We start from the raw sequence: 19,745 nt of genomic DNA on the forward strand, positions 1-19,745 counted from the left end.
ACTCAGGAATCCGCTCCCATAACAAAGTAGCTGGGAGCAATCAGACATGGATAACATCCTACAAGTGTGTCTAACAGTTTGATTTATGAAAAGAAAAAAAAATCCTCCCTTGCTGCAGCTCCTATAACCTGAGACAGAAATTACCAACTTTATTTCCCAGACAAGATCTGTTTGGGACACATGAACATAGAAAAGTAGCAGTCAGTGGAACACAGTTTTGAATGCCAAGCTGTAAGTAGCTCATACTACCTTAGAATTTTTACTTGCATGATGAATACTTGCATCTAATTGTGGAGTCCAGCTAGATCACAGCTTTCCTGAGCAGGGCTATATGACCAGGGTTTCATCCCTTGAGGACTCAGCAACATTACAAAACCAATGTGACCTGATTATTAATTAGTTGTATTGTAATATTGCATATTGGCTCAGCCTTTTGTTGGGGCTGTATAAACTTCTAGCAAATAGAGCTACTATCCCAAAGGGTTTATAGCTAAAAAACACAAGGATAGACAAAAAGATAGAGAAAACAAATCAATGAAGGATTGGGAATTTAGGTAGATGGACATGAACTACCTTAGGTCCAAGGTCACACAGACAGTAAATTTAAACTGTTCAGAGTCCTTTTTCTCTATACTTTAAGCACAATACTGGTCTGCTTTCCTATTAACAATGAGATTTTGAGATAGAAAGACTGGGCCAGTTCTGAGAATTTGCAGAAAATGACTGAGGTGCAAATACTGAGTCTAGTGCTTTCTAAGTGAGCTGCAGCAAGCCTTCAAAATAAAGTGAAGTGGCAGGTTGAAAGAATTAGAAACTCTAGTTTGCCATTTTCATGTGGTCATATTGTGTCCAGGAGACAAAGCTGTCTAAATCAGCAAAGATCATCACAGAACGTTGCTTTCCTTGTGACACTGCCACAAGGAAGGATCAGCCCAGCATTAAAAATCGAGGTTTGAAACATGATACATAGGTGGAGAACAGCAAAGTAGTTTGGATTATGCAAATGAGACTTTTTCCCATAAGGTTTCACCTGCACAGCTCAACACAAATGTACCTGAGAGGCTGAAGGAGATTTAAATACCCAATCATTTCTTTTCTTTTCTCATTCTCTTGGATGACTCAAAAATTTAGATCATTCTAGTAGACCGTTCACTGCCATCATGAGATGAAAAATGCCTCTGAGAAAAGCATTCCAGAATTTGAAAATATTAGAAATGGTTGCATGTTTCCCAAATGAATGATTAATAACATAGATTCCTAAGCACATCTTCAGGCATGTTCCTAATGAACCAGAGTTCAGGATCTTTGAAAGCTCTATACAGACTGGATATTGGCTGTAACACAGCATCCATAGGGCTGAATTCCTCAGCCATAATGCAGGCCTTCATAGTCCTTTCTGTTTGTGCAGGCAGTTAACAAAAAATGCAACAAAAAGGAATTCTCTCTACAGAGACAAACTAGAATTTATGAAGCCCTCCATTACTCCATGGAGAGTGATTATTATAAATGTTACCATGAACGTAATCGCTGGGCATTCTGGTTTTGACAAGGAGTCATTATTTTTGTCCCCTTTTCTATAACCAAGCCTTCCTGGCATTCCAACATAAACTTAATTTTCCCTAGCTGTGTCACTACCTGGATGGTGATGTTCAAATGGCCTCAGTCAGGGTATATTAACATCCCTTCAGAAGATCAGCAGCTGCTAGTCCTTTCCGCTGGGGGAAAAAGACTTACTGACGGGTCTGCTCACTGGCATGTCCATATTTCACGGGCATAAGAGATTTCAGTCTCTTACATTTACACTGTTTGTTTCATGGAAGTTCAGAGAAATCTGCTCGTCGAACACTGCACATATATTGTGCTCATCCTTCGCGTCAGGTATAATGTCTTGTCACTATACAGCTGCTGGAGAGCCCTTTGTGAGCTGTAACTCATTTTGCCTCTTAACTTATTGGTGATGTACTTTAATATTCGTTCCAGTCATGAATCCTTGTTTTCAATTTTTGACTACTTCTTTCTTGACTTTCTAGTTATTTAAGAGCTCCTAATGCTGGCATGTTGGTCTCTTCTGTGTTCCTCCCTTGTCTTTGCACTCAGATGATTTCCTACTGTGCCTTCAGTATGGTTTGTCTCAGAAACAGACAGATCTCCTGCACTCCTTTATCCCCACAACAGTCTTCTGAAGGGCATCCAAATGCATCTAACTTGCTTAAAAACGGAAGTTGCTATCTTTCTGAAAAGAAGATACTGACCAAATTTTTCTTTGCTACCAGAATAGCAGACTCAATGAACCATGAAGATCTTTCTAAACCTCTCTGGAAGCCCTGCTCCTCAACAGACTGAGGAAGAATCAGTTCTGTATGTAGCTATTTGAAACATTACAACAAACATCAGAAACAAAAAGTTTTATTAGAAATATTACACAGATTTTTTTGCATCATACATTTTAATGTTAATTTTTAAATATTAGCATGTCAAAATCTGGCAATGCCTAGTATATACATTCTAATGTGCTCCTTGTATAAATTAGATTACGATGTAACATCTGTATCCAATAGAGAAAGCTAAAAGTACTTGACTGTTAGAGAGGATTACCCCATTTGACAAATTCAAGCCTGGATCAATAATCAATAAAAACACTGTGTCCAGCACTGCCCAGTGGAACTTGGCACATGTCCAAGTTAAAAATGTAGAGACCATCAGTTATGAAAACTGTTAATTGTTAAGTTACAAACTCAAGCTTGATTCTACTCAATATGGTCAGCTGAGTCTAAATGGCACTGGAGTTGGTAAAAACCAATACAGTCTAGCAAAGTAGAAGTTATTGCTGGGTTTAAAAAAATCTTAATGCTCAGTGCCCTGAGTCTTCTTAGGCTAAAGCCCTCTTCTGACAGGAAAATGCATAATCTCATCCATACAGACTCTGCATTTTATCAGATACACAAGGCACAGCTTTGCAAACAGCTGGCCCCATCAGATACTTCCGGATGGAAGTCCTGGTATCATAAGCAGAGAAAGACAAGGGAGGTATGCACTATAATCAGATGAACACACACTTTCATCTTTTCATTGCCAAGGAAGTGAGAAAGGAAAGCCAATGAAGCCAAAAGCTAGATTTTTAAATGTTCCAGGTCAGAATTCAAACAAGGAAGAACCACGCATTTTGCCAGCGCATACCTATTTGGTTTGGAAAGAAACCTTGCACATACTGGTTGCACACACAAAACAAAAAAATGCAGAGAGAAAACCTGACAAAAGCAATTTCAAATTACAAAAAGAAAACTTGCCAGAACTCAAAGAGGAGAATGCGTCTCATTGAAAGGAAACTGGAGAGTCTGGATAAGTCAAAAATCAGCCTGCTAAACAAAAGACACAGGACTGATTTGTTCTGCTTAGTACTGCTGCCTTGCTGCAGTACAGGAAAAACAGTGAAATACTTGGTCTCCTTTGTGTTTCCTAATATCACAGTCACAGGAAGATGAACCTGGCAAAGATACCGAGCTCTGCGTTCTCCTTCCTCCTCATCTTCAGGGATCAATCTCAGGCTGCACTCTTAGAAGAAATGTCACTCAAGATGGTGATGTCAGTAAAGACTGTCAAGCAGAAGACCTAAAGATACCTGTGTTCCTTTCTGGTTCACAAAGGCCCGGGTACATATGCCCCTCTCCTACAGGCTGGACTTGTGCTCCACTCCGTTTCCTTGCATGCTGTCAGAAATAGCTTATCAGCCTTCCTAGAAAACCTTCTTAGAGGGCTCAGGCCCTGGGCTCACTTCTCGATTCCTCTGTACTTTCCCAAGCCATGAAACAACTTGTACCTTCTGTGACTCACTAGCAATTTTGGGAGTCAGATCATAATACTTTTCATACTTTTACTCTCCTTTCTTTCCCAACAGCTACCGTACAACAGTCACACAAAGCCATATCCCATCTCAGAACTTCACTGAAATTTCTATCCTTCCCATTCTTCTCACGTGCTCAACCAAAATCAATCTTTTAGTTTCTTGTAATCTGACAAACTACCCAAGGGCACACACACAAGCATGTGCATGTATGTGTAAGAGCTACAGTATATTTAGGGAGCATATGGTGATACAGCAAAGAGATTTCCTCTACTTGCATCTGCGGAAGATTCACTACTCTTAAGAGGCAAAGCCAGAAAGGATTTAAGCAGTTCAGGCAAACCGTTGCTGATACAGTCCATTATCCCACGTTGTAACATCACACATTCTGTTCTAGGACATTTTTCAGAGGATCCCCCAAAATTCTACGAAAGTTATCCCTACACTTTGTACCTTACCTTAATTAACAAATCCTCTAATTTTAAAGGCAGACAGAACTTGCAGTTCTAATTTGAGATTTCTTACACAATCATGAAGACACTTGGTACTTTTTGGAAATCAGGCTGGTCTTCACCATCCTGTATGGGACATTCAAATTCTTAAGCAGCATCCAAAAACAAGTAATTTCTGAAAATCTAGGTCCAGAATTGCAATTGTACAAGGTTCCAATGAAAGAAAAAATATGCAATATTAGAACAGTTAACTAAATGAACAAACAAAATTCTTCATCTCAAACCAAGTCAAAATTATCTGAAAAAATTCTTAATCACAAAGTATTGGCACTTCAAAGTGAGATGTTTTACAGCTTTTCAAGATTGCAAGGTAACACTGGGCAAAAGGTGAAACTCAGCACATTCCCCCCTACTGACATATAGCTCCTTGTTCTAACTCCTAGATAAGTAAAAATGTTTTTAACGATAAATTATTAGAAATGTCATTCCTGATCCAGGCCTGAATGTTGCCTTCTCCTTGTGCCTGGCATATGCTATTGGAAGGCCTGGGTAAATAAGCTGAGAAGAGATGACAGAAACATTTCTTTGAAAATTTGATTTGAAGGAAAAAATAGCCCTAAGATGAAGCAGTAGAACAGTTTAAGGCTAGAATAAATCTTGGAGAAATAGATCAGAATAGATGTCAGAACAGAGCTTGAAGCAAATGATACTGACACATTAGATAATATATGGATTCAGCATACATCTGCACAGTCACATGGCAACATACATACACTTCCAGTGACCAGGGGGTTAAGATCATCTTTCTTTTTCAGATCATGTGGAGCCCTCTGACTTTGAAATGTTTTCCAGAGTCTGGGAATAAAAACAGTTTTTCTCATCCCTTCAAGTGCCTGATCCAAAGCCTACTGAGGAATACGGAATTTTCTGTGCTGACTTCACTAGACTTTGAACTGCAGCCCATTGGAGAAACTTGGGATCTCTGCCACCAGATACCTCAAGGGAAAAAAGTCTGCTGCATTCGCAAGGCAATGGAGCTCTGCAGTGACTCCCTTCCTAAATGAACTCTGCTTAGTAGCTATTTTTTTCTTTCATCTTATCACATAACTGGAGACTTGTATCTGAGAACACTTAAAGCAACTCTTCGTATGTTCTCTAGGGATGCTGAAGTGTATGCTGAAAAATCCTGGAGCCTTAATTTAATCTAGAAAGCACTCTCTTGCAAGGAAGGATCTCTGGCCAGCATTTACAGCTACTTTCCCACAGTATAGGATGACATCAAAGAGTGCTACGGCACTGTTAAGTGCATACTACTGTCTCCTTTTATCACAAGGACTCTCCAAAGATTGGAATCAGACTTTCGTGGGCATGATGGATTAGAACAAATGGCAGACTAGAACTCAGAGCAAACGATGCTTTTCTCCTTTTGTGAAACACCCATACACTGCGTTTCTCTGACTCCCCTTCTGTTCAGTATACTTACTGACCTTGGCCACTGGAGTCTATCCCCTAATGCTGTATTTTGTTGTGAGAACACCAATGCCTGAAATAGGCTCCTTACTAATTAAATGGTATCAAGAAACCAAAGCACTTTGGGAAAGCCAGAGGCTAAGATCAGCCACCTGCAAAGCCCCTCAAAACCTGAAACACCAGGTTTCTTCTATGAAAGCACCTGCTTCTATTTCATTAGCCTCTTTTCAGGAGTTAAGAGCAGTGAGCACACACTATTCTCTTTTGTAAGAGAGAAATGATCCTTAGCTGTCTATGATTAACATTCACGAAGCATCAGGTCTGGACCACAGGGTTAAACATACTAACTAAACAACTTCTTTCTTCTATCAGCACAATCTAAAGCAGCTAGGCAGCCTTCTATGAGATGCTGTACAAAGAATGCTCTCTGAGACCTGATTCTAGAACAAACTAAACAGCCTGTTTGATCCTGCTACCACTGGAGATGAACAGAAAACCTAACTTCACAGGCTGAAATAAGAGACGTGGTATAACTGTAAATTAAACAGTACCTTTCAGATGCTTTACTAATAGTATTTTATCGAGCTGAAAAGCTATTCTGTGGCATCTTAAAGATTCCCATGACACAGAGAGGTGTTCTAGATAGATTCTTTGTAACTTGTGGAGTGAAGCTGCAACTTCCACTGGTATTACTAAATTACTGTGCTCTTTTACAAGACGTTATCACTTCTAAACATAGAAGGGCACAAGCTGTTTCAAGATTCACGCATTGACCCAGTAACTACGTACCTCTGTTGATTATTCAGGATCAATACAGCAGAAAGAAGTTACTCCATTCAATCCACAAAAGTACGAAGTACTGAGATGTCACTGTATTGCTTGAAGTGTCACCACCTGATTACTGGCACCTTGTAAAATAAAGCTAGTAAGTTGCATTTTCTTGATAACTGTGCCTGCACAGTCAGCTGGGAAACGTGGCTCTGGCTTCCCGCAGTAATGAAGCCATAGTAACGAAGCTGTAGTAATAAAGCTATTTTTCTCAAAGAGATTACTTTTGTGTGATCTGAAATGGAGTCCCAGCACCTTTACAGTTCTGTCACTAACTAGTGACGGAACAGAGCACAGTTCCCAAGTGACAAATGATCCTGTTACTATCGTGCTAGGTAAGCTCTGACAAGGAAATTATTATGCTTCTTGGGTCACGTGTCAGAGTAACTCAATTTAAGGTTCTACAACTTTCATGCATCTGTCATGGTATCTTACGAAATATATGAAGGCAAGAAAGCAACATACATTTGGGATGAGTTATGCATATTTTCGCAAGAAGAGCATTTTTGTGGGCTTTTGTATTAGTATTAATCTCCCAGCTTCCCTTGACTGCCAGCATTGGTCCACATTGATTTAACACGTCATTTTGTGGCAGGTCTTCTGTTGGCAGATTTTTTTGGCAGAGTCTGTTTTGAGGCAAACATTGTTTAGCACAAGGGATATTCTTCAGAAACATCCTGGACCTGGTAGAAAGTGCTTTGCAATTTCCATGTAGAAATATAATTACAGATGAATTTGCTTTGTATAGGTGGACAATGGATATTTATTTGGTTGTAGTCCCAGATGTAATCAAAATTATGGAAGAGCTTTCTTTCACACTAAAAGCTTAGGTCGGTTGTGGAAGAGGAGCAAGGGGATTTTTAAAGTGATTGAGTGCATCTGTGGCATTCTTCAGTCTCTCCCCACTTCTGTCCAACTCTTGCTCTGCATCTCAGGTCTCAAAGTACTTGTAAATCTGGGCGACGTACTGCATCACACTCTGCCAGTCTGGCCGATCTGTGTACATCATCTCACTGAGTTCCTGCACAGAATATATTGCCAAGACTTAGTCAAGCACCACCACTGTGAACATCACTGGGTCCTCTGAGTAGCTGTGGCTATTAATGTGGCTATTGAATACTACTTCTGCTTCAGTTCCAGAGCTCATTAAAGCCACATACAATGTCAAAATCTATGAGAATATCTATTGGCCTGGTGCAATTGTGAGACTCATGCCAAAGAACAAACTAGTTGAACAGCCACATGCATTTTACATTCTGTAAAGATCTCTTCCAGTTGCAATCAAGAGTTAATTCTCTACGCTTTCATTTTAAACTGCTGCTTTGTTGTATATCTTTGGTTCTGTATGTAGCTCATAGACCACTAAATACTTCTTCCCTTCATATTAATCTTATCTCTTCCTTGCTATCATACTATAAATTTTAGCAAACAGTTTTTAAACAGATGGTTTGACAAGAAAATTATTCTTCTGTTTTCCAAAAAACTAAAATAAAAAGAAAGAAAGTGGTCTGACAGTCAGATACAGGGCTCTGCCCTTTAAAACAGGACTCATCTTCTAAAATAGGTTTTCAATAAGAACACATAATCCACACTCTCATTTCAGTATCAGATGACCTCCAGAGGTTTCTTGAAACTATATCATTCTATGATTCTAGAAATGTTTCCTGCTGGGATGTTCTCCTAATACTTGAAACTTTCAGAAATGACGGTGCATCTTTCCCTAATGCAATGTGAACATTTTCAGTGCAATCTTACTGACTGGCTGCATGGCAACAAAGGATCTGGAATGGTGTATGCACCAATTCTTCCCTTACTAACAGTAGGTTACTCACCAGACTGGGTTTGATGCCTACACTTTCAGCAGCTTGAAATGCTAACAGCAGATTTCTCTTCTGTAAAAATAAAACAAGGTTCAAAAGCATTATCATCAAAGTATGATTACTGTTTCTGAAACCTACCGTGTGTCTGGATTGATCAACAAGTCTAAATGAGCAGGTACAGTTGTAAACTGAAAAACATTAGATTCAGAATCTTCATACAGAGAAGAAGGCTAGAGCCAAGTCCAAGAACAGCTAGGAATATTAACACCAATGAATCTCCTGTCCAACCATAACTCATGGCTTTAGGTATGTTTGCAAAGTCTTTTCAGAGTGGTTTCCTTAAAAAGCTGCAAAATCTGAAATTTTTTTTGTATGATCGTCTTATGGCATTTTCCCCACCATTTTTCTGTATAAGTAAGGTATACTCACAAAAAAGTTAGTTGCCTTTGAATAACTCATCTACTCTTGCTTAATCTACAATCCTGTTTTTGACAAATAGGTTCTTGTGAAAATGATTACAATTGGGCAAAAAGAAACATGGAGGTTCTGTCTTTACTGTGAGCAAACGGTTTTCTGAAGAGCTGTTAACTAATGCATAAGGCATTCGTGTAGATAATATAACTGTTATTGTAATGGATAATAGCTAGTTGAAGTAAACCCAGGCTCCTTCTCTTTGTGAGGGTCTTAATAACATATTTGGAATGTGCTGACGTGGTTTGACTTTTTGATACACAAATAATTCAATGAATGATCAGTCTGCCTAGATTCAGCACTTTACTGTGTGTTGCCTAACTCGAAAGGAGTCTAGAAATGCAGGGCAGACCTGCAAATCATCTTGACATTAAACTTTTATTACCCATTGATTGTCACACATTAAAACTGAAACCTCACTGAAAAACCTTGACTATCTATACGTACAGCAAGTCAAATCCTCCAATATTTTTCTGCCCCAGTACATGTCAAAAAGGGAAGGAAATCATATGCAGAAAGCCATGTTCTTAGGACATTAGGAGCAACAGGAAATGTCTGATGTAGGCTTGCAAAAGGGATGCTGTCTTCATATTTATATACAGCAGTCACTGGGCTCAGGTAACTTGTCACTAAGTCTTTATCCAGTAGTCTCTGCCTTTTCTTTCTAGGAGTTCAGTGTTAGTTTCGCTCCACTTTTCATTCAGTCAGCTTGTTTTCTAAGTTCTTAAATTACATTTGTCTCTTACTATTGCTCTCATCTATTTATTTTGTATGAATCAATATCAAAATCTTGCAACACTGTCTCCACCACATATGCAAAACCATCAAAATGGATAATGTTCCCTGTAAATTCTACAAGTTGCTTAAGAGCAGGTATAACAAAACTTACTTTATCCTGGCTGTTGAGCTCCTGGTAAGGAATGTGCGCAGGCAAATATGTGTGCAGGAGAGCACAGAAGGCCAGTCCATCACTCCAGCTGCTGCTGAAGTTGGTGATGTCAATATTCTGTAAGATGAAACATGAACCATTCCTGAATAGTGCTACACCAGACAAAATCTCCAAACAGTAGTTTTTACGCAGTCATGGAGGGAAAACTCAGAGTATTAAAGGAACATTTATTTACATTTTACATTTTCCCCTTCTTTTTTCACAGCAAGTAGAAGGATATCAAGTAGAATGGCAGGTTTCAAAGGCCTGGACAATGGATTGTTAAGGAGTTAAACTTTTTTTCACATCAGACTCCATACAGAAAGACTCTTCTATGCTTTCTACAAGGTGAGAAACACCATGTGCAGCACATACTGCACCTAGAGTTTCCCTAAGCTTGGAAGAGAGCAGAAGGAAGGACTTTATCTGGTCTCGTTTAACTACGGAATGGCAGAAATATGATTTCTCCAGCTCCTAGAACAGAAGACACTGATATTTTAAAATGTTGTTTTTTAATCAATTTCACTCTGCCTTACATTTAGGATGTCTAACAGTGGGGATGGATTTGCAGGACGATGGGGCTCTGTAATCAGTGTTTTTGACCACTGCTACCCTTCTGACATTGCACAGCAGATGCCTGTTTTTTATGAGAATGCATAATTAACAATTATAATTTGATTCAGCAACTTATCAAAAGTGATATCAAACTGATGAAATATTAACCTAGTCCTTAAGACCTAAATAAAGAATGTGCTTATTTGCATATCAGAGGGAGGCTCAAACTTGGCAACACCGATAGCTGAATGGACAACTTCCCAAGTGCCGGGCAGACGTGCATAATTTGCAGAGTCATTTGCATGAATGCATGTCTGCATTCTCATATTCTTTACGGACGCACGGCATCTTTCATCTGCACATCACAGAGCACTTTACAAAAGGCAGAAAAAGAGCGGGAAGTCTGAGATACAGGATTTAATCAGCTACCCTCATTCACAAAATTAGCTAGAAGTAATTGAAAAGAGAACAGAGGTTTCCTGATGCTTATGTTCCTATTACTCTTCACTGACAAATAAAGGTGACAATGTCTCTGGTAACAAGTACAATACAAGATCCTTACAGAACAGAAACAAATAGAACATTTAAGCCTTGTTTACCCACATTTGCTAATATGTCAGCAGTGCTAGGTTTGCTGGAGGAAGCAATATTTCAGAGGGTATAGATACATTAGGGAGCACCCCACTGAAACCCTGGAGCTGAACTAGAAAACTCTCTGACCTGTCTGTAGTAATACTTCTATCACTGCCACCTTCAACAGAACTGTGATAAAGACAGCAAAAAGACCATTCCTGAGAAATAGTCTAAAATAGTTGTATTTTTGTTACCACTACAGTGGTATTCTTCTTTGCTAGTCACATAACCTATTACAAGAGTACACTCGAGCACACAGAGAAAATGAAGCTTTCATACTAAGGAATTAGCTGAACAAAAAAAAAATTTTTTAATTATGTATTGGGTAGAGTAGAGCCCAGAGCATCATATGGCCAACAGGTGGATTATAGTGACTACAGAATCAAAAACTGATGTTTTTAAATCAGCCCATCTAAAAAAATCTCCTTTAAAATAACAAAGATTACTGAACTGAACTCAGACTCTGCCACTTAAAAAAAACCAAAAAACAAAAAAACCCACTTTTTGATAGTTTCCTTCAAAATTTGCCCAAATACAAAGCTTTTAGTGCATCTTTCATATAAAAGCTAATGCAGGCACACTAAAACCTAGACAGCAAATACTTTAGCATATGTTCTTCACTTATGATGCCTCAATTATTAGTTATCAAATCTGGACTTTGTTCAGTCAGACAAGATTTCAGATTAGCAATAAAATGTCTAACAAAATATGACTCAAATTAAAGTAGTACAGAAATTTAGAGATTAAAATATCTCTGGCTGTAATAGATCTACAAATCTAATAGGTTCAGAATGTAGACCATCAGGAGTAGTCATTACTGCACTGCATCAGCCACCATATTGTATTATGGGCTATTAGCATCATTCAGTTGAGATAAAAGAAAAGAGACCTAGCAGTTGAATACCATCACAAAGAAGAAAGTATTTTGCGCTCAAAACTGTCTTGTTTTTATCCTACGCCACAAAGTTGCACTAGGAAGTACAACCTTGTATTACAGAATTGGCTGAAGCTACATTACTCAGCCTTCTGGAAGTTTGAGACAAACAAGATACATACTATTTATCAATCCACAGTTATAGGTAAAGGATTAACTGCCAAATTACTGAAGAGTTTTTACTGAGGCCAATACATTTTTTCAGTAAATAGCCTATCACAAAAATGCCAATATTTTCATTTTATACTTGCATGGTAGGAACAGAGAATGAATGGAGACTTTCCCCACCCTCTGCCAAAGGTCACAGAAGCAGGAACAACCAAAGCAGGAACAACCAACCTAAGCAACAGGACTAGACAAAAAGGCAAGTTATGTTTGTGTGGGAACACTGTATCTCATTCTCATTTTCATGATGCTGTTATGAGAAAGAGGCATGAAACACAAAACTGCTCCTTCCTACAGTATTTTATTAATCCAGCATCAGTTTTATCAATTTCACTCAGCTTTGTAGATTTAATTATACCTAAGACTATTCTTCTCCTCCAATCTAAAAATACCAAGAGATGCAAGGTGCTGAAGTCTGTAATAAAATCAGAAGTATGCTCCAAAAATCCTCATGTCTCCAGATTGATCTTTCAGCTAGTCATCTTTGGTAATTCTTGGATCCATGTCTTACAAATAAGCAAGAGTTCAAGGATGAAGTTCTACTGACAATGTTTAAACCACATATGAAAACTAATGCAAAATAGTATGTCATCATGAAAGGAGAAAACAAACATGAGTCTGAATTTTTGTCCTAAATGCAAACTAAAACCAGTGTTTCAAGCTACAACTCAACTATTCTCTTAATAATACAACAACAAACATTTAGACATACCTAAAACCACTCAGTTGCCATCTGACACCCAATGAGTGGTAGTGAGTTGTATTTTTTTCCTCTAAACAAATCCATTTCCATTTCATACATGATATAAACTCCTCTGTGACATTTCATTTTACATTCTCTGTTGACAACATTTTATTTTGGAATATAAGGACACAGTAAACGGGAAGTGATCTCCTGTGTTTTGCTACATAGCAACTTTATTTGCATTACCTCTCTATTACCCCCCACCAAGAGGAATTAACTCAAAATAGAAGCACTCTGATTTCTTGGAGATCATTGACTCGACTGAAGCCAGGAAAAAAACAAAACAAAACAAAACAACAATTTAGGGAACAAACACCTTGGAAACTATTCACTTCTTTTGATTATTTTGGCAATGAAGTCCGTCCCAGTCTTTCTGCCACACCTCCCTATTCTTGAGCACACAGTCCATGAATATGCGGGAGCTATTTGTATACGTGGAGGTTGTTAATGTACACCTCCAAACTACTGGATGGAGAGTTGGGTGATTCCTCTTTAGCTCCTAGTGTCTTACAGCACAATCTCCCCCCCGACCCAAGCTCTGAACAACAGCATGAAGCTTCTGATGAGACATCTAGCAGTTAAACTGTATAGGATGGCACACTTTAGGTGGAAGATGTATCATCATAGTGTATGCAGAACAAATGTAGGAATAAACAGGAAAATAGAATGGGGACTGCAGATCAAACTGAGCTATAATGATGGTTTGGGAAAGTAGAAAATTTGCAAACTTATGGACATAACATGTCTCATAGTCACTAGAATCTCAATATCTAGCTTTAGTATGTTGTCTGTCAGTGGTTCTACGCTGCTATTTGCATCAGGATCAATCCATGGCCCATGGACCAAGGGGTCCCAAGTAGCTCACAGCTCAAGGTTACTAGAGCTTTCTTTGGTGCAGACATATCACATCCATATTACATAGCACTTGACCTAGGTCTTCTGTGGTAGTGCTAAGACAGTTATTTTGTGTATGGTTTTATTTTTCAATTGAAAATCTTGAAAGAACATGAAAGCCTTGTTGTAAGCCAAAAGAGGAGTGTTTTTACAACATGGTAACATGAGCATCTTTGTATGTCCTGTGGAGTGGTAAAAGGAACATAGAAAGATTTGAGGGTGTAAGGCCTGCTGGGATAGTGGTAGAGGATGGTGTAGGGCAAATGGAACTAAATCTGGCCAGGGGGTATCCATCCCACCTACAGGGCTGGTCTCCAGACCAAACTGTTTCCAGAGCAGTGCCTGGTTTCTTGTCAACAAAACTAGCTTCTTCATTTCAAAAGAGAGCTAATGAATGAACTACTACTACGCATGCACTGGGTATGATCAGAGACTGGAATCTGGGAGAAAAAACAGGGAGCCAAGTTACGTGAAAATACAGAAATACTCAGTATGTTTCACCTCTATGAATATTAAAGTACCTAACATTAAGCAAAGTTAAAAAAAAAATGCAGGCAATGTTATTTAGAGAGCAAATGTATTATCTATGATATTAGTGGCAGGCCAAGTCTAAATGACACTGAACACCTGCAAGTCATTAACCTTAGTTCCCCACCCCAGGAACAAGACCTTTGCTTGTGGATAACTGAGCGCTATGAGAGCCATGGTAAAGACATACAAGGAAATCTGTGTGATCTGTTCTCACTAAAAACAATTCCTTGTTTATCTGAGGAAAAAACAACCACCCCACTGGATTTCACTAGAGATCTTTGACTCTAAGTCTTTAGTAAAAAACAACAATGACATCATACGCTTTTCACTACAGCCTAAGTATGTTAATATACTGCCATGACATATTCCTGCTAAGCAGATGGTAGACTGTGCTCACAGCAATGGCCTTCTGAGTCATAATTCTCTCTATAAGACCCAGAAACATAAATTATAGACTTGAATCAGCTTGAAGTTACACTAGAAGTCTGTGGAAGAAAGTCTGCAATAAACATGACTATAGCATCATTCTCTCCCGACCAAAACACGCAACATGTCCTACTGTCATTCAGAAGCCACTGATACGGAAGGGCATAATGAGAACAAGACAGAGTGGCTAAACATCAAGGTCCATCCCAGGCAGAATATAAACCTATACACTGAAGGCAAAACTAGTTGAAATAAATATACTGAATGAACCAAAGGGAATTGTCTTGTTTTAAACAGCAGTTCCCTCTTAATTGGCTCAGCTTTCTGCAGCTCTTCTTTCTTATCACTAACTAGTGGCCCACATGTCTTTCACAGACCAACAGTCTTACAGCACAGTGTTTTCAAGTAGTTTTATTTAGAAACAGATGTCTGGAAAGGAACCTCCCTTTTATGAATCACATCTCTGCAAATCTGAACTCTGATCTTTCTAATGCAAAATCTGATCACGGTACCTTGAAAAGCCACTCCCAAGTATTATCTCCATCCATCCATCTTTAACAATAGCTGCATGAAACTGTAAATCTAATTTGGATTCAGCACATTCTAATTGATGGGGGACATGTTAGTGGGCTTTAGCCAAAGAAGTTCTACCAAAGGAAGCATACAAGCTCTTAACTTCCATTATGCAAATTCTAAACTCTTCTTGAGAAGCAGAAAAAGTGAAGAAGCTACAATTCCTCATAGCACGATCTAACCTTCTGAGCTAATAAAACACTCCAGTGTGTCTAAAATGTTCCACCAAAGATATGAATTGTCTGGGCAATCTACTGGAAATATGGGGGAATTAGAAGTGCGGTCAGGCCCAGTTAATACAGATGAAAGGCATGAATGTTTAAAATTAAAGACTGCCTGGATTCCTCTGTAATTACAAGGTGCACCCAGATGACTTGGACAATTGCACACAGCTATTTTCAATGGGTAGCTGCAAGTCTAAAATGATTTGCATATCAGATTTAGCACAATCTACTACCAGGAACCTTTCTGAATTCTATTACAAATCTTTTTCTCTTAAATGGGATACATGATAAACTCATGCCTTTTGATAAAAAAAAAATCTAGACTAACTTGTGGAACAGCAATATTGTTTATTGTATAGAGATTAAGTGGCTAGCCAAGATTGGGAAGGAAGCCAAATGACCTCCTACCCTCTTGGTTGTATTAATATCCCTAGCTCGAATGGTTCAGGCAGCTGGAGTCTCTGTAAGGATTGTTTTAACCTTTCTTCAAAACTTTGTATTTCTCTTTCCATCATCCATATTTCTAATGCCTCTGCCAGGCATGTCAGTAAGCAATGCATATTATTGCTGATTATATGTGTATGAAACAACATAACTCACATAACATAACATGCTATGTGAAAATACTGTTAAATTATGCAATTATAGCACAGTGAAATGATAAATAAATCTGCCAGCACTTTAAAAGGTTATTGCATTTACTGTATTCCTATTTATAAAGAAACTCCATTTCCCATCACATTCCTAGGTTCTGTTTGCTACTTGTTCCACTGCTGCTACAGATGTTGCCTCAGGTTTACCATTTATCATTTACTTCAGTGAGTGCAAATTAATAAGCCTTTTTAGCACAGACAACACATTTAAAAGTGAGCTTATGACTATATTCTTTGGCAAAAGCACTCAGTCCTCATAAATCAGTTGGCTACAGTATTCACAAGGAGCAAGAGGTGATCATGCCCACCAGGTCTATTGCACTGTGGGGACTGACAAACATTTGAATCCTGTTCACACTATACTGGGTTCACAATTTTCAGGTTTTCTTTGCATTGTAACATACAAAGACCACCTTTCTAAAATGAAAACAAGTATTGGTGAACAGAGAAGAAGCTTCAGAAAAGCTGCTAGCACAGTGCACATAATAAATACTGATTTTTTATGTCTTTCCTGGCAAATGCATGTGTTGTTTTGAATGCCAATTACTCTGTCAAAACATTATCATCGCTAAGTCACTTACCTCAAAGGTCTCACTAAAAGTTAAGTAAATAATAAATTGTTGTACATATTCCTCATTTAAGGTTTTAATCTATCACTTTACAACACAGCTTTTGCTTGAAGTAGAGAGAGAATGGTTAAGGCTGATCTCACAGAGAGCTAGCTCTTTCTTATACAAACATATAGAACCAAAGGTGGATTACATAGCATGACCAAGAACTAGCAGGAGCATGAGGTCTGGCAGTTACAATAAACAATGGGTTTATTGTAATAAACTCATGTGATTTTGATGAGTTCTTATTTTTGTTATCTTTCTTTTTTCCACTCTCGAGTATAAATTATACTTCTTTTGCTCACCTGCTGAAAGTCACCTCACTGCTTGCTACACAACTAACACTTCTAATCAATTTTCTCATCAACTCATTTGTATAAATGACACCACCGCTGAATGCCACAAAGAAACAGACTGGGCCGTGTTCCTTCATTCCCATGGCTGCACGACTGAAGATGCAGCAGCACAGCTCTGAGAACCACACGGACAGGCTGGGGAAAGCAGGAGGGAGCAAGGGAGGGGGAGGAACCAGCTCCCCTCTGTGTCCAAGACAGTAGCACAGCTACTTCCTGCCTGGAGCCCTGGTGCAGAATTGCTAATGACCACTCTGACTGCTTCAACAGTTATTTCTAATTATCTGTACTGATAGTGCGGAGATTAGCTGTGTCCTGGAATTCCTGGGCAGAGCGGTAAGCTGCAGACTCCTGCCAGCTCTCAGTAAAGGATGGAGACAAGGTGGGGAGAGGTCTCAACAGCAAAGGATATTCATGGAACAGGCAGCAGGGCTCTGCTCCCTCCCAGTTAAATTCATGGTTTGGATCTGTTCCAGTTGGTGACCAATCAATTCAGTGTTTTCACTGATTGTCATTGCATCCAGGCAACACGAGGAAGGCGTCTTGGACTTTGGGATGGACAGCATGTAAATGCTATTTTTAAAATTACCCAGCAGGACAGAAAGCTACGCATGAGAGCGCTGCATGGACATTTATCCCTCCAATTGAAAGATTTGTATTTATTTACAGGATAAAGCCCCTGTGTGAAAAAGGTAGAACTTGGCTCAAGTTATTTGGCTACACTGGAGAAGCATGTTTATCCATTGGCATTAATATGAAGAGGGCTCGCACACTGGTAATTAATCTGATTACTCCCAACATGCCATGATTTGGTTTCTGTATTTATTTTCTAAAGCCAACCCTGGATCCAGCTGGGACATACAGAGAAACTGCATGTACAGATTCATATAAATGTTTTTACTTAGAAAAAGAAAAAAATATATATTCTGGAAAAGAACTGAGAATATCTTGAAATTTTAAGCCCATATTTGCAGTAATTAAAACCCAACAAGTTTGCACTTCTATCAGAGTGTCTTAAAGCACCTTACAAATGTTAGTGAACCTTATCATCACCCAATGAGATGGTAAGATACTATTTAACAGCTGGGGAAATCAGGGCAAGGATGTTATGCAAGATTGCTAAGGCCAAAGAGCCGGTCCAAAGCAGACTTGGGAGTAAAATTCCTGATCACTTTATTGTCAATTTTTATTTAAACACAAAGTAAACCCTCTTGTCTCAATAGCTACCACTAACGCCCTTAAATTTTTGCACAGATCAGAAAACTTCCCCTGAAGTCAGTATCCTCTTCACAGAATTAAAATTTATTGCAAAAAAGAAATACAAAGAGAGCCAGACACGTCACCCAATTCTCAGAAATGCACAGAATACACAAATAACTTCCTGGGAAAAAAGTATTGCACATATATCCCCCTTCTAACTGTCATAATGCTACAACTAGTGTGGATGCAGTAATAAGCACATGCACCTTCTTACCAGAATAGATGTGCTAGCACATAGTCCTTTACAGTAACTTCATCAGAGAAGAACTACATTTGCATTAACAGTCTTGGTAAACACCAAGCTAGAGAGCTTTTTCCTCATTACTCTGCAGGCTCTAGCCAACAACCTCAAATTTCAAGTACGCAGGCTCCTGTGGCAGAAGGGAGACCTCACACTCCTCCACAGAAGAGAGTGACTCTGCCATGAACTCTGCATAACAATGAATGGATGGCTGCCGCTTAACTCTAGAGGGGTTTTGTTCAGTGTTTTTCTTCACCCACATCGCATAAACCGGAAGATATTTGTTTTGCTGCTGATCTTTAGCACACAAGATCACAGTACTGTGGGAATCCAGCCTTTCCAGGCTGCACATAAATTGTTGCAACAGCAGATGGATTCACCTCCTATCTTTGCTGCTTGAAAAGGCCATACCTGAAAAGGTGTCCAGAAAACTTGTACATCCACTCCTCTGTGTTACAGCTGAATTGTGGAATGTCACTGTTTAACTACTTCTCACGATTACTTATACAGTAAGGTTGAAACCTGGTTAATATGGCTTTTAGAGAAAGAGTATGACACAACTTTGGAGTGTATTGAAACAGTTTTTGCTTCTTGATGACACAAAGTATTGTAGAAAAGGGTAAGAGAATTGCTACAGTACTCAAATGCACATCTTGCGATTAAGAAAGAAATGGACTCTTTTTTTCTTTCTTTAGGACAGTGCACAGCTGTGTTTGGTTACTCAAGACTTTACAACTAAGCTCTATTATGTTAATGTCAAAGGAAATGTTTAACTGGGTTATAAACTAAGTCCTACATATTATATCCTTCCAGGTTTGGAGGTTGAGAAGGCTGATTCTGCTTTCTTGTCCCGTTAAGCTCCCTGATTCCTTACTAAGACTGCCAGCCTGAGGACCAATCCTGAAGACACTGGTACTGCTTGCAATATAGTCCCTGTCTGCTCTCTATGGTCCAAGATGACGCATAACTGAGGTGAGGCAAAAAGTGTTGAGTCTAGATTCAAAAAATACTGAGACAGTAGTTGTTTAAGTAGAAAAGTTACTGTCAGCTACTCGCAGTAAGGACAAACAAAAGAGATGACTGACTTGCTTCTAAATATAGCTCTTAGTTCACAGTGTAAGGAAGAAACCTTCTAGC

The 19,745-nt window shown here is 38.8% G+C and overlaps 1 protein-coding gene across 2 annotated transcripts in view; it reads right to left on the reverse strand.

The window, feature by feature from the left end:
• Window positions 1-2,439: 2,439 nt before the first annotated feature.
• SPECC1 (sperm antigen with calponin homology and coiled-coil domains 1) overlaps window positions 2,440-19,745 on the reverse strand; it is a 76,619-nt gene continuing 59,313 nt past the window's right edge. For both annotated transcript variants that reach the window (XM_062592215.1, XM_062592216.1), the window contains 3 exons: window positions 9,772-9,888; window positions 8,424-8,483; window positions 2,440-7,612 (listed from right to left, as the gene is read on the reverse strand). In XM_062592215.1, the coding sequence (XP_062448199.1) occupies window positions 7,523-7,612; window positions 8,424-8,483; window positions 9,772-9,888 (267 nt within the window). In that variant the 3' untranslated portion in view covers window positions 2,440-7,522. The remainder of the gene's footprint in view (window positions 7,613-8,423; window positions 8,484-9,771; window positions 9,889-19,745) is intronic.

Source organism: Rhea pennata, chromosome 20 (genome assembly GCF_028389875.1).
Source record: "Rhea pennata isolate bPtePen1 chromosome 20, bPtePen1.pri, whole genome shotgun sequence".
NCBI classification, from domain to species: Eukaryota; Metazoa; Chordata; class Aves; order Rheiformes; family Rheidae; genus Rhea; species Rhea pennata.